The 12,687-nt window shown below is 42.6% G+C and overlaps 1 protein-coding gene and 1 non-coding gene across 2 annotated transcripts; both read right to left on the bottom strand.

Annotated features, from left to right (window-relative positions):
• Nucleotides 1-1,979: 1,979 nt before the first annotated feature.
• LOC117859372 (small nucleolar RNA R71) lies at nt 1,980-2,086 on the bottom strand. Its single transcript, XR_004641170.1, has one exon. It is a non-coding gene; the product is annotated as a small nucleolar RNA R71 (small nucleolar RNA).
• Nucleotides 2,087-8,198: 6,112 nt separating this feature from the next.
• On the bottom strand, nt 8,199-11,386 carry LOC117859327 (peroxidase 72). The gene is made up of 4 exons (XM_034742559.2): nt 10,861-11,386; nt 10,559-10,750; nt 9,411-9,576; nt 8,199-8,931 (listed from the first exon to the last, which is right to left on the bottom strand). Exons 1-4 carry the CDS (start codon nt 11,098-11,100, stop codon nt 8,516-8,518), a joined length of 1,014 nt encoding a protein of 337 aa, XP_034598450.1. The 5' UTR covers nt 11,101-11,386; the 3' UTR covers nt 8,199-8,515.
• Between the last annotated feature and the right edge of the window lie 1,301 nt (nt 11,387-12,687).

The raw sequence follows: 12,687 nt of genomic DNA, 5'->3' as shown, positions 1-12,687 counted from the left end.
CGGATGTGAAATTTTATGACATTTTCAGCCAGAAACGTCATAGATCTATGACGAGAACAAATGTGTCATAAAATTTTCATCATAGATCGGCACATTTCTTGTAGTGTTTTCTTTTCAGAATTTTCCATCCATATAGATATAGATAGATAGATAGATAGATAGATAGATAGATAGGTAACATATATTAACATATATGAATGCGGAGAATAGTTAAAATAAAAGGCCACAATGCATTTTATCTTATTCAATAATAAACAACAAAATGGATACATTTTTACAAAATATATGTATGAAAGTAAACCACATTATTTGTAGGGAAATTAACAAATGCAATGACTTTAGGTGGTCGATCACGCATTGGCACGCGGAATGGTGGTAATGAGTGACTCTATATACTACGTCAACGACATGGGGTGTTGGTGTAATTCTTGATTAGGTCTACTGTTTGGTAGGGGCACATGACTTTTTGCACTTGTTGACCTGAGCAATGTCCGCCCCAAGCTTCTAGGTGCAACGCTTGTTGCATTCCTTGATGCGGACAAGCACGTTGCATTCCTTGATGCGGACAAGCACATGCCTCCTTGCTCTTGCCGAACACGGTGGGGTCCTTCACATTCATGACACATTTTGTATAGCAAGCACCAACGACAAGGGACACCTTGGTGGCGTCGTCGATGATTTTGCAGGGCTCCATGCACGCCTTGATTTGAACGACATCCTTTTTGGTCTGGTAGAATTCATTGCACTTCTTGGTCATGTTGTAGCCCCTCCTCACATCCCTTTCAAAGCCATAAGCCTCCTCACACTGCGAAGCGCACGGGGTCTTCCTTCTTGTACTTGGTGCATTCTTTGTAGTAGGCATCAATGGCATCTGCGCCCACCGACAAGGCCTCTACTGACGCTCATTATTGACACACTTTTACCACTATTTATCTTCAATAATGATATGAATTTAATACCTAAATTAATGATCACACCTAATAAACTGATCATTTTCACATGTGCAACATATTTTGGAGGATATTCTGTAATTGCAGGGAATCGGACCTAAAAGCATAATTTTGGATAAAGCACTGAACGAGCATCGAACCAAACGAAGACGAAGGCCAACGGGCCTAGGAAGTGCTTAGGCCAATCGGCCCAGAGGAGCCCAAGCCGATCGGCCTAGGGTCCTCTAGCACCCCCTGACGCCCATCTTTGGTAAGCAATCCTCCGAGATGACTTAAGGGCTAAGTTTATGAAGTTATGGTAAGGATGACTTCGGGATCAAAGAGGAATCAAAGAAGATCAAGAGGAGATTTGGAAAGTTATTGAAGATCAATCAAAAGTTCAATCTGGTTCTTGTATATATGTGTTTTGCTTTCACTAACGCTAATAGGACATGAACGACTACCTCTCCAACAAACCAAAAAAATTTGTGGATGATCCAGAAAAACTTTACAGGCAAAGAATACGATTAGCAAAAGCAAGGAAGCTGGAGATCGAAGCTTCAGCTATCAAGGAAGAATTGAAAGTATTGGGAACATCATCATATACTCCAAAGTCGACACCACTAGCAACTCCAGGAGGGCGCCAGTTGCGCCAGTTGTACCTGAAGCACCTGCAATAGGAGATCAACCTGAGCCAAAGCGTACTATCGGGGAGCTGTGCATCCCAAACATCATTGACTTACCTATCCATGAGTTGGGTGGCATTGGGCAACCATTCACGATCCAAACTTCAACACTAAGGATGGTGCAGAGTTCACCTTTCACTAGCAAGGAGGACGCTAATCTTCATCTTCAAGCGTTCATGCAATTATGCAACACCTTCGACGTGCATGGAGTTAACTAGAATCAACTAAGGACAAGGTTGTTTCCCTACTCTCTACTTGGAAGAGCGCTTCAATGGTTTTATGATCTACCTACAACAACAATTTAAAATTGGGATGAGTTGATGAAGGCTTTTATAACAGAATATTATTCACCGCCAAGACTTAGAATCTGAGGAGCAAGATAGCTGCTTTTGCTCAATATGCTTCTGAAACTATTGTTGAAGCCTATCAATGCTTTAATGACTATGTCCGTGTAGTTCCACATCATAAATTCCCGAGGAAGGATTTAGTCCAGAAGTTTTATCAAGGGCTAACACCAGCATCAAGGGTAATAATCAATGCATTGGCTGGAGGATTAATTATTGACCTCACCCCAACTCAGGCCTTCAAGTTATTCAAGAAAGTTGCAAACAACGATGCATGGGCATCATCTGGCGCCTGGTCAAGGTGTGTTGCAAGTGGGGAATGATCAACTACTCGAAGGGGAAATCGACTCGTTGATGAGGAGACTGGAGAAGATAGAGATAAACGAAGCTCATGCTATAGACCTGAAGGTAGCAGAAGCAAGATCAACATGTGAGGAGTGTGGCGACTATGGCCATGTCAGGAAGAACTGTCCATAGGAAGCAAAGTTGCTAGACTACATGAAGAAGGGAGAGTGCTTTCCACCATTCAATTATCGGTATGGACAAAATAGACCTCAATTCAATGCAAGCTCATCCATCTAGAACACAATGCCTCTACGCATTTAGCTGAACGAGTTCATGGAGGACCAAAGCAAGATCAACAAAGACACTATCACTAACTTTAAGGCTATGGACAAGAATTTTGAAAATATTGATAGCAAGGTAACAGTGGTCGAAAGTTCGAACCACCAAGTGATGAACATGATGAAGATGCTGGAAACTCAAGTTACACTGGGAATTTTACAAGTAATGAAGGAAAATTGTCGGGACAACTGAAGAATCCAGAGTCAGCTAAAGCTATTCAAACTCGCTCAGGAAAGGAAATAGAAGATCCAGTAAATAAACCCCTTCCTATATATGTTACCACTGTGGATCTATGATAGAAATGATTGGCCTTTGTTTCTGAAGATTCAATGCAGGCAAGAGCAATGCATATGCAGAAACCGTCTCCTTTAATCATTTTATAATTTTTGGCTCATCGTTCAATTCTCTTTGTTTTAGTTTCTTATTTGGGGTCATTATTATTTGTAAATTATTGGCAAATGGATTTCCAAATTATTATCCTTTTGGGGGGACTAATAATGTTGATGCAAGAGGGTCAACAAGTATTGGCTAGTCTATTGGTTAAGCAGGACAAGTTAAAGATAGTCGTCATAATTGCTTACCAAGATAACACTGCTAGGGCTGGCAGAGCAACTCAAGGCTCGTGAGCTGACTCACCTCGTTCATAGGTTTGGCTCGGTTCAGCTCGGCTCGACCTTTAAACGAACCGAGCCAAGTCTCAATAAGAAATTTCAGCTCATTTTCATAACGAGTCAGCTCATGAACTGCTCGCGAAATGTTCATTTAGCTCATTAGGCTCGATAAAGATGAAAATACCAAAATTATTTTTAACAAAATAAACTTGTTGTTCAACTTGTAAGTCAAATCTAGTACTTTATTTTGAGTCTCCAAACATCTATATTATCCCAATCTATTGACTTATAATCTTTATTTCCGTAATATCATCATAAATTAAACTTTTAAATATTTTTAGCATACTTAAATTATCATATATTGGTTAATATCATGTTTGGTCATAACATTAATGTTCAATAATGCTAGGCTCGTGAGCCAAATGAGTCGGCTCGAACTTTCAAACGAATTGAGCCAATCTCGATTTCTAGCTTGTCAACCTTAACGAGCTGAGCCGTGCTAGCTCGTTATCTAACGAGCCACCACGAGCTGAGCTGGCTCGTCAGCCACCCCTAATAACTACTTGCCAAACCATATGTCAGTATCCATGCTGTAGGTAGGAGCACGAGCAATCTAGCAGCTAGCTCTCCCTCTTGGTGTCTCTTCGCTATTTAAACCCCATCCACCAAAGTCAGATGTGCATCTACCCACCATCAGAGCGTGTCCACTAGAAGGAGGGGAAGGGGAAGCAATGGCATCCAAGCTTGCGGCTATGAAGGCCCTGGTGGTTCTGCTGCTGGTGGTGAGCACTCAGGCCCAGGCGGCACGGTCTTCCCGCTCAACCAAGGGAGGAGGAGGAGGACTTCCTTCTTGTGAAGGATTGGGAGGTACATCCGTGATGTCCCTAGGGCCCTGCTCAAGGAGTACGCCAACCACTATGGCCAGATTGCCGTTTCAGAGTGCCTCAAGGTGCGTAACCTCGAATGTCTCAAGATGATCTTGGAAGAATGTGGTCTCAAGCCTTGAGGACCAACCAATTGTTGGCTGATGCGGCGAGCGAGCGAGTCTCTCCGTCTTCTCTCTGATAATGATCGATAAGAATATGTACTAGTACATACATATGTAGCTCCCTTTCCAGTTGCCTCGCTTGAGGTAGATGGATTGTAACAGAGTGATGGATCAATGAAATAAAAAGGTGAAGATTTGCCCCTGCATGCTTTACTTAGTTCCTGTCTGATTGATGGTTTTCTTATTACTCATATGCACCATGCATGAGTTTGTTTGACACTTCCATGGGGATCTTCTTGGAGCAATATATACGAGTGCGAGCAGGTTGCTTTTCCAAGGTTTAACAAGGTGGCCATCTCTTATGAGTTTCATTTTCACTGATAATAGCAATGGGATGACTTAAGATTTGCTTTCTGATGGTATCTTTGCACGTGCCGCTACGCCAGATTTGATTTATGCTGGCACATGGAATTTAGCGTGCTAGCAGGCGTGATTGGCACCCGTCAGCACAAAGCTTCCTTGGGCCGGCGGGGGAGCACCCCAGTACAGATGCCATTGTGCTGGCGGGCGACCTAAGCACCCGCCAGCACAATGCACCCCATCTGTGCTGGCGCCAGCACAGACCTTGCCCAGATAAGGCCGCGGGTAGCTTCTTCCCCAGCTAACCTTCCATTTGGAGCTTGCCCGATAGGAGCTCGGGAAAGCTTCAAAAACACCAAATCTAAGGGGGAAGGTTTTGCACTTGATTTTTCTTTGGAGAAGGTGGCTATATAAGGTGAGTTTGTCCCATTCCAACCTTCTTTTTCAACTTCTATCAATCATTTCTAGCTTCATCAGGTTATCATCTATATCTAGATCTAGACCTAGAAGAGAGAGGAGTGAAGAGAGAGAAAATAACTAGAGATGGATTATTTTTTAAATAAAATTCTATGGTCATATTATAACCATTACAATGCTATGTTTGTCATTTTAATGTAATATAGAATTGAGTTTGATTATATTTTTCCTACTTATTAATTGTTACATCCATATTTTTAATTAATGAAGTTAATTGAATTAATATATAATTGAGTTTGATTTTTTTCCTGCTTCTTATTAATTATTACATCCATGGTTTAATTGAGTTTCATTTAGGGTAATATAAAATTGATTTTTATTATATTTCTTCCTACTTATTAGTTACTACATCCATAATTTAATTGAGTTTATAGAATTATGATCCAAAGCTCATTAAGTTAGTTAATATAACATAGAATTGTAGTCATAGGTTGTTAAATGTGGATCATAGAGCATGGATGTATGGTATACGGAGACATTTGCATACTTTCATGTCAGAGGTATCAATGTTTGTGGAAGCTGCGGAGAAGCACGCTCGTATTTGCAAGACAAAGCAAATACGTTGTCCATGTTTTGACTGTAGCAACAATATTGTATGGGAGGATACTGATGTCATCAAGAGGTATTTGATAAAGCGAAGTTTTGTGGATGGATACATAATTTGGTCCTACCATGGTGAGGCAGGAGGTACTTTCAACCGCATAGACATCGATACTGGCTTTGATGAAGTGGGTGGTGATGATGCAAACGAAAATGATCATGTTATGATGGATGATGATTATGACCGTGGAGATCAAAATAGTGATCAAACAGATGTGCATGTGGAACACCTCAACGTGAATCTTATTTCCGTATAATGCTTGTAAGTCCACATGTACTGCATACACGAGTTTTAAATACATAAGTATATATTTTATATGTCAAGTACCTGAGCGACCTATTCTGCAGGATGCTATGGAGGGAAGAAGAATTGATGAACGACAGGTTTAAGGTAGCGTAACTTGACCCAGCACGAATAAGCGAGCCAGAGCACAAGCTCAAAATGACGGAAATGATCAAAGCACAAATAGAAGCAACAAAGACACAAGCGGAGAAAAATGCTATAAAATTAAAAGCCCACAAAGATGAAATGCACAAAGTGTCTTTATACATTGCAAGAGTAATGAAGAAAAAGGCTGATAAGAATTATATCATGGCTCCTTACAATTTTGAGTAAGCTAGTTTTAATTACTATATATATATATATATATATATATATATATATATATATATACACACTAGGTGCTATTTAATGCTGTCTATAATATAAATTATTTTAATATAATACACGGACCACTGGATTTGCATCATTATTTTACCCAAGCTAGGAGAAGCAATGGTCCTCGATTCAGCTAGCTATCGTAGAGATAGGTACAAGAAATTCATAGGCATTATACAAAAGTAAGACATTTCTTGGCAGTACTTAAATGCATGTTGACATTCTATGCACCTAAATTGTATTACTAACTCTTATCTTTAAAGTGCGTACAAGCTTTACCTACTAAAAGGTGGGGACCACAATAAAAAAAAGGATGAAAGCTATGTAAATAATATATCATCGTCAAAGTACGTACAAGCTTTAATACTAAAAGGCGGGGACCACAATCCAAAAAGGACGAAAGCTATGTAAATAATATATCATCAATTCGTAAGAACATAAAAACTTGATTTTTTTCATATAATGTACACTTATCATTAATAACAACTCATCATTTTTCTATTTGATGGCAGTGCCACAAGCAACCTCCCAGCTCTATGCTATACGGATATTACGTGTGCGAGTTCATCAGAAATAATGGGAGGTACTGGATGAACCTTGAATACGTAAGTCTCTTATACACTGCCATGTGCTAACCTCAATTCCTAATGGTAATACATCCTAATCTTCATTTACTGTATACCTGCAGATGCCTACCATCAACAGTAACTATAGCAAGATAGAAGACAAACAAATCGACAATATTTGCACGGATATGGCGAGGTTCATCCGATGCGATATTTGTCATGAGGATGGAGCATTATTTGATAAAGATGGCGGATGAGTGCACAAATCTTCATAGATGGGCGTAGTAGTTTTAATATTAGCGTGGCAAAGAATAGCTCTATTCCAAATGTTAGATTTTTAATATGTGAATTATATATTATGTATGATGCAGTTTTGAATAATGTGAATTATTTATTATTCAAGTTTATTGTTATCTGGTTGAAGATACATATTTTAATTTTATGGCTAAAAACTGGCGGGAAATAAAAATTATAAATAACTCACAGGAAATAATATATTGAATAGGAAAATACATATTCCTAGAGGGGCGGCATAAGCACCCACCAGCACAGAAACCATCTGTGTGGCGGGTGGCTAATGTTGCCTGCCAGCACAGAGTGGTCTGTGCTGGCAGGCAAGCACCCGCCAGCACAGACGGTATTTGTGCTAGCTCAAGGTTACTGATAGGTGTGATACCCGCTAGCACAAACCTGTTCTAGCCGCTGGCACAAATGCTTCGTGGCGTAGTGTGTTTGGTACCCTAGCACAACCACAGAGTGCACCTGAACCGAGAATTGCGACGCCTTATAAGAATCTCAAATTTAGACAGTTGGGTAGCTTGTGTGAGATAAAGCTTAGAATATTGGCAAATTTAGTTGAGGTGCCATATTGAAGACATAACTATTCTCAATTATTTACTGGATTTGCGAGGATGCTCGTTTAGCTGGTCCGAGAGACCGAGACAATAAGCAACTCAAAGCATTCAAGATCAGGAAATGAAGAACAATCAGAGGACAGAGAAGTAAACTTGAGGATGCGAACTTGCCATCGTAATAGGAAGGTTTGTGATGTCGATGTTCCCTTGTTTTAATGGGCCGCAAGTATTTCTTTTGTGGGGCGTGCCAATTTAGAGTATGGGCCGTGTTAGGCCAAGAAAAGTGTTGATGGGCTTTCTAGAAACTTCGTTAGGGATCACAAAAAATTGCAAATTACTTTCCTAAAAATATACCTATAACTAAACAATTTGGTAGCATGAAATTTATTGGTTACCGAATTTGGTAGTACAAATGCCCAATTAATTTGTGCTGGTATGACCCAATGGATACACATATGTGTCTTACAAAATAAACAGAGGAAGTTATGGGGCTCTCGAAAGTACATGGCTAAACATTTACTTTATTCACCAAATTTTCTTGGCTGCAAGCTGATTTAACCAACAATAATGTCCCTCCAACTTACAATAGAAATGGATTACTCTAGCAATGCAAGAACAACATTTCCATAAGGGAATAAATAACAACACATGGACAAGAAAAATACATACACAGTTGAAGAGAACAAATGGTAAATCTCAACAAGCTGATGAGAGCACTGAATCAACAAACCAAGCAATCAAAAGCTGGAGAAATAAGCAAATCGAAGCACTCGGCCAATTTAATTTCCCAAGTGTCTCTGAACCAAACCGCGATCAGTTCATTTGTGGTTGACCCTCCTGCAGTGCTTCCTGATCTCGCCGTCGGCCCCGGTGAGCGGCGAGATGTTGCCCATCTTGACCATGGACTGCGCGAAGTGCTGGAAGAAGATGTCCTGGTTGGCGGCGTAGAGCTTGACGAGGTCGGCGGTGGCGGAGCTGCCGGTGAGGAGGACCTCGTCGGAGGCGAGCAGGCCGCGGTTGGCGAGGATGTTCTTGTAGTACTGGTTGTCGAACTTGAAGGGCGTGACGGGGTCGAGGAAGAAGAGGTTCTGGTCGCCGCCGGAGCGGGGGCAGCGCGGGCGCAGCGCCGCTGCGTAGGACGCGTCCAGTGTGAAGTCCGGGAGGCCGTTGCCCGTCTGGTTGTACAGACGCTGCCGGAAGCTCGTGCACCGGGAATCGCCGATGGTGTGGCTACCTGTATGTCATCATCAGAGGAAGAGTTCTTGTCATGTACTATTATTGTTACACACAGCAATGTAGTAACAATCAGTCCGGCAAACCGATCATATTGTTATGTAACAATCAGTTAGCATCAAGAACAAATCTGGCAATGCCGTCAAATCATCCAACCACAACAATGTACTTGTCCGGACACTATGCACATATGGACTGTGTACTGGCTGATGCCGTCCACAACAGCGAGGTATGACTTTTTGGACCAATCAGCCAAGTGTTGTCGCTGCCTAGCCAGCTCATCTAGCTTTCAATCAGTTGGCACAGTACTCTCTTCGGAAAAAGCAACGCCAACACAGATGGTGGCATGGTGGCTACCAGTATTGCCACACAACATCTATCCCACTGATCCACACATCATCTACTAGCTAGCAGCTTTCAATCAGTTGGCACACTCAACACAGACATTCATGTGTGTACGTGTGATCGATGTGTACATACCGAGGAGTGCGACGAGGTCGACGATGTCGAGGCCCTGGAGCTTGAACTTGGTGATGATGGTGGGGAGGGTGTTGTTGGGTGCCGGGATATCGTTGTTGGAGCCCTGCACGCTGGCGCCGCGTGAGTCCCTACGCCCCAGAGGCACAATCCACCCGGGCCCACCGGTCTGCAATTTCGTGCAGCCAATGATCAGAAATGTCAGCAGTTAACTTGATGGTGATTTCAGTGAAGCAGTCGGGGACGCAATGTAATTAAAATTGGCAGTAAAAAAGAATTCGCGTATCATTTGAGCTAATACTACAGTGTTGACAAGTCTAAAAAGTAGAGATGGCATGGTAGCTAGAGAGGCCCTTTTAGTTTACCCTGTCTTTATCCCATGGCAGACATGAGATGCCATGAGGCTTTGAAACTACATGCACTTTGGCGCTGCTTTACCGAGCACGGTGCCGTGCCCCCCACATGAACTTTGTCTCTTCTTTACGGTGTGGCACAAGGAATCAGCAATGTAGATTTTGTACTGTCCTGGATAGGGTGAGAGTGAAGACTGGAGAGGACACATCATTGTGCAGGGGGCCCGGCGGAGAAACAGCGAGCGGCCGGGTTTTGCATGTGCCTTGTGGTACATAGGCCATGGAAATCACACTCGCTCGTGTATGCTCACCGACACTACTACAGTGGGTCAATAATGAAACTATGGGAGAAAAACTAGATAGGGGTATACAATAATAGAGTATTATTGCACGCATGTAACTAATTTGTTCATGTAGCTATGTGGACAGCTGCAGGTAATTAACAACTCTTTTCGCTTGACATGCCAATCTTTAAGTTCATTTTTTTTGTTTTCTCAAAACGTCTTTGGAATAAATTGTGCATTAATACTCCACAAAAAAAGGCATGTCCTTTAGTTTCACACATAATAGAGTTTAATAAAGCGTTTAAGGTCTTGTCATCTAGGCATGCCAATCTCTAGGCATCTTATGCGATGCGTGCTGCGTGCATATATTTTCCTGATTGGATCGCCATGATAAACACATAAGAAATTGGGAATATGCATAGCGCAAGCGCAACAGAGAAAGAAACACAAAGGAGCTGATGCGCGAGAAATGGTTGAAAGATTGCTGAGGTGCCGCGCTCTGCACGTGACGTACCATGACGGTGGAGTCGCGGGCGCTGAGGGCGAGGATGTCGGCGCAGGAGACGGTGCCGGGGCAGGCAGCCTCGAGGGCGGCCTTGATCTCGTCGATGACCTCGAAGCCCCTGGCCGAGTCCCGGTTGGGGTTGGACCGCTTCTCGCTCACGATCGACCCGCTGCTGTCAAGCAGGAGCGACGCGTCGCAGCCCTGATGGATACATCGTCAACTCATCGTCAAGCTCGATAAAGCACCGGCCGGCAGAAGGAATGTTCATCAGACAAGACAAGCGACGCGCGCAGCGGCACGATCTCGTGTACCTTGACGAAGCAGTCGTGGAAGTGGAGGCGGAGGAGGGAGGCGGCCATGCGGGGGTCCTGGTAGTGCGCCTTCCCCACGATGGACGCCACGATCTGCTGCGCCTGCGGGCACGAGTGGTCGTAGAAGTGGGGGTCCAGCTTCCCCCACTGCACAGGGGACGCCGCCGACGACGGCAGGGAGGAGAAGAGAACCGCAACGGCGAGAGGCACCAAGGCCAAGGCCGCCATTGCACCCTTCATCTCTCGAGCTCAGGCAGCTGATGCCAAAGCACACTAGCTACAGCACTAATTGGTCTTGATTTGTGCTGTGTGCTTGCTGCAATGATGCTGATGGGACGTAGGGCAGGGTTTATATAAGCCAGGGAAAGAGGGGGCGTAGCCTGCCCAAGGGTTTCTTGCGCGTAGCTATCCAGCTGCCTTGAGCAACATGTGAGCTTATTCTTGGGACAAACAAATATTTTGTGGGACAAGCAGTATGATATACAGGGTGGTGTCACTGGCCATCTCCTTGAAGCTTCTTTGCCTTTTGCAGCTTTTGATCGCCGGTGGGGCGTGGCAATATAATTCGTTGAGCTGAGCAGATAGATGCAGGTGTAGACACGCGACGGGCCTAGGTAGCTGTTATTCTGGCCACCACACCGTCTGCTGCAGCGACCAGTAGAGTATGTATGGGCTTCGAAGAGGTACCTACCAAATACCCTTGTTCCCCAGTGGCCAAGTTATTCTATCAGCATCTTCTTTTGTGTGCAGTAGATTTATTATTTGTGCATGGATGTAAAGGCAAAGGGACATCGGCCAAAGGCAGGAAGGAAAAGGAAAAGAAAAGAAAGGCCTTGCCATAAACTGGACATGCCGTGTGCAGCAGAACCAATATTTTGAAGGTGGCAATCATTCGTCTCGCTTGTGGTACTTATCTTCTTTTCACGTATTCTTTGAGAAAAGCCACGCGCAGCGGAGTGGCGATAACGTATTCAAAAGAACATAATGCAAACCAAGTAAAAATGCTGGCGTTATTTTCCATGTACGAAGTTGGATCTTATTTTTGTTAAGTAGTTGCTGTAGTTGGAGATGCTGAAGACACTATTTCAAGACAATCTATGAAGACACCTTCTGTTCAGATCGAAATAAGCTTTAATTTCATTACATTTCTAGCTCCAGGTATTAGCTTCAACCCAGCCAATTGACATTGAATTATAAAGCTTATAAAATTCCAGGTTTTGCCACTTCTTGATAGATTTTTTCTGAAAGCTAAACTGTCCATTTGTTCTGAAAGAAAATCTATCCAAGGGGAAAGATGTCATCAGAACCGATTCATGAAGCCTTTAAATACTGACAATGTTTTCCCTTTCTGACTGAAATTAAGGAGGTTAGGTATCTCTCTTCATGCAGTATTAATAATAGCGTGCATGTACCTACTAAGCTATTTCAAGAAGTATATTTTCAAATTTTATTTCTGTCTGCAGCCATTGTAAAGTCTTCTATATTTGTTATTCAACAAAGAATATAATATTACTACTTTAAAAAATGGATAGTTTTTAAGAAAATGTAAGGAAAAGTTACTAACAAGTTGTTCAAATTTTGATAATTTTTTTTGAAAAGGCAAATGAATTATACTAGCTTATGCAAAAGACTTGCTGAGTCCAGGTTTCACCCCGAAAAATAACTAATCAGTTTCTACTACATTTGGGCAAAATGTGAGAGCCTAGTGTTCAAGGGACATGTGTCGGTACCATTCAACATGTTTGGTAGAACTCTGAATATTCTCATGAAAGCATGATGCATGGCATGGCATGAATCTTTTTAAACTATATGAGTGATATTTGTAGG

Source organism: Setaria viridis, chromosome 5 (assembly GCF_005286985.2).
Source record: "Setaria viridis chromosome 5, Setaria_viridis_v4.0, whole genome shotgun sequence".
In the NCBI taxonomy this organism is placed as follows: Eukaryota; Viridiplantae; Streptophyta; class Magnoliopsida; order Poales; family Poaceae; genus Setaria; species Setaria viridis.
Note: the sequence above shows the minus strand (reverse complement) of the source record. Positions and strands in the feature narration are given on the sequence as shown.

Coding starts and splice junctions, on each gene's coding strand:
- LOC117859327 (XM_034742559.2), bottom strand. CDS start 11,100: ATGAAGGGTGCAATGGCGGCCTTGGCCTTGGTGCCTCTCGCCGTTGCG. Junction 9,577..10,558: donor CCCGCGACTCCACCGTCATG/GTACGTCACGTG, acceptor ACGAAATTGCAG/ACCGGTGGGCCCGGGTGGAT. Junction 8,932..9,410: donor CGACCTCGTCGCACTCCTCG/GTATGTACACAT, acceptor GATGACATACAG/GTAGCCACACCATCGGCGAT.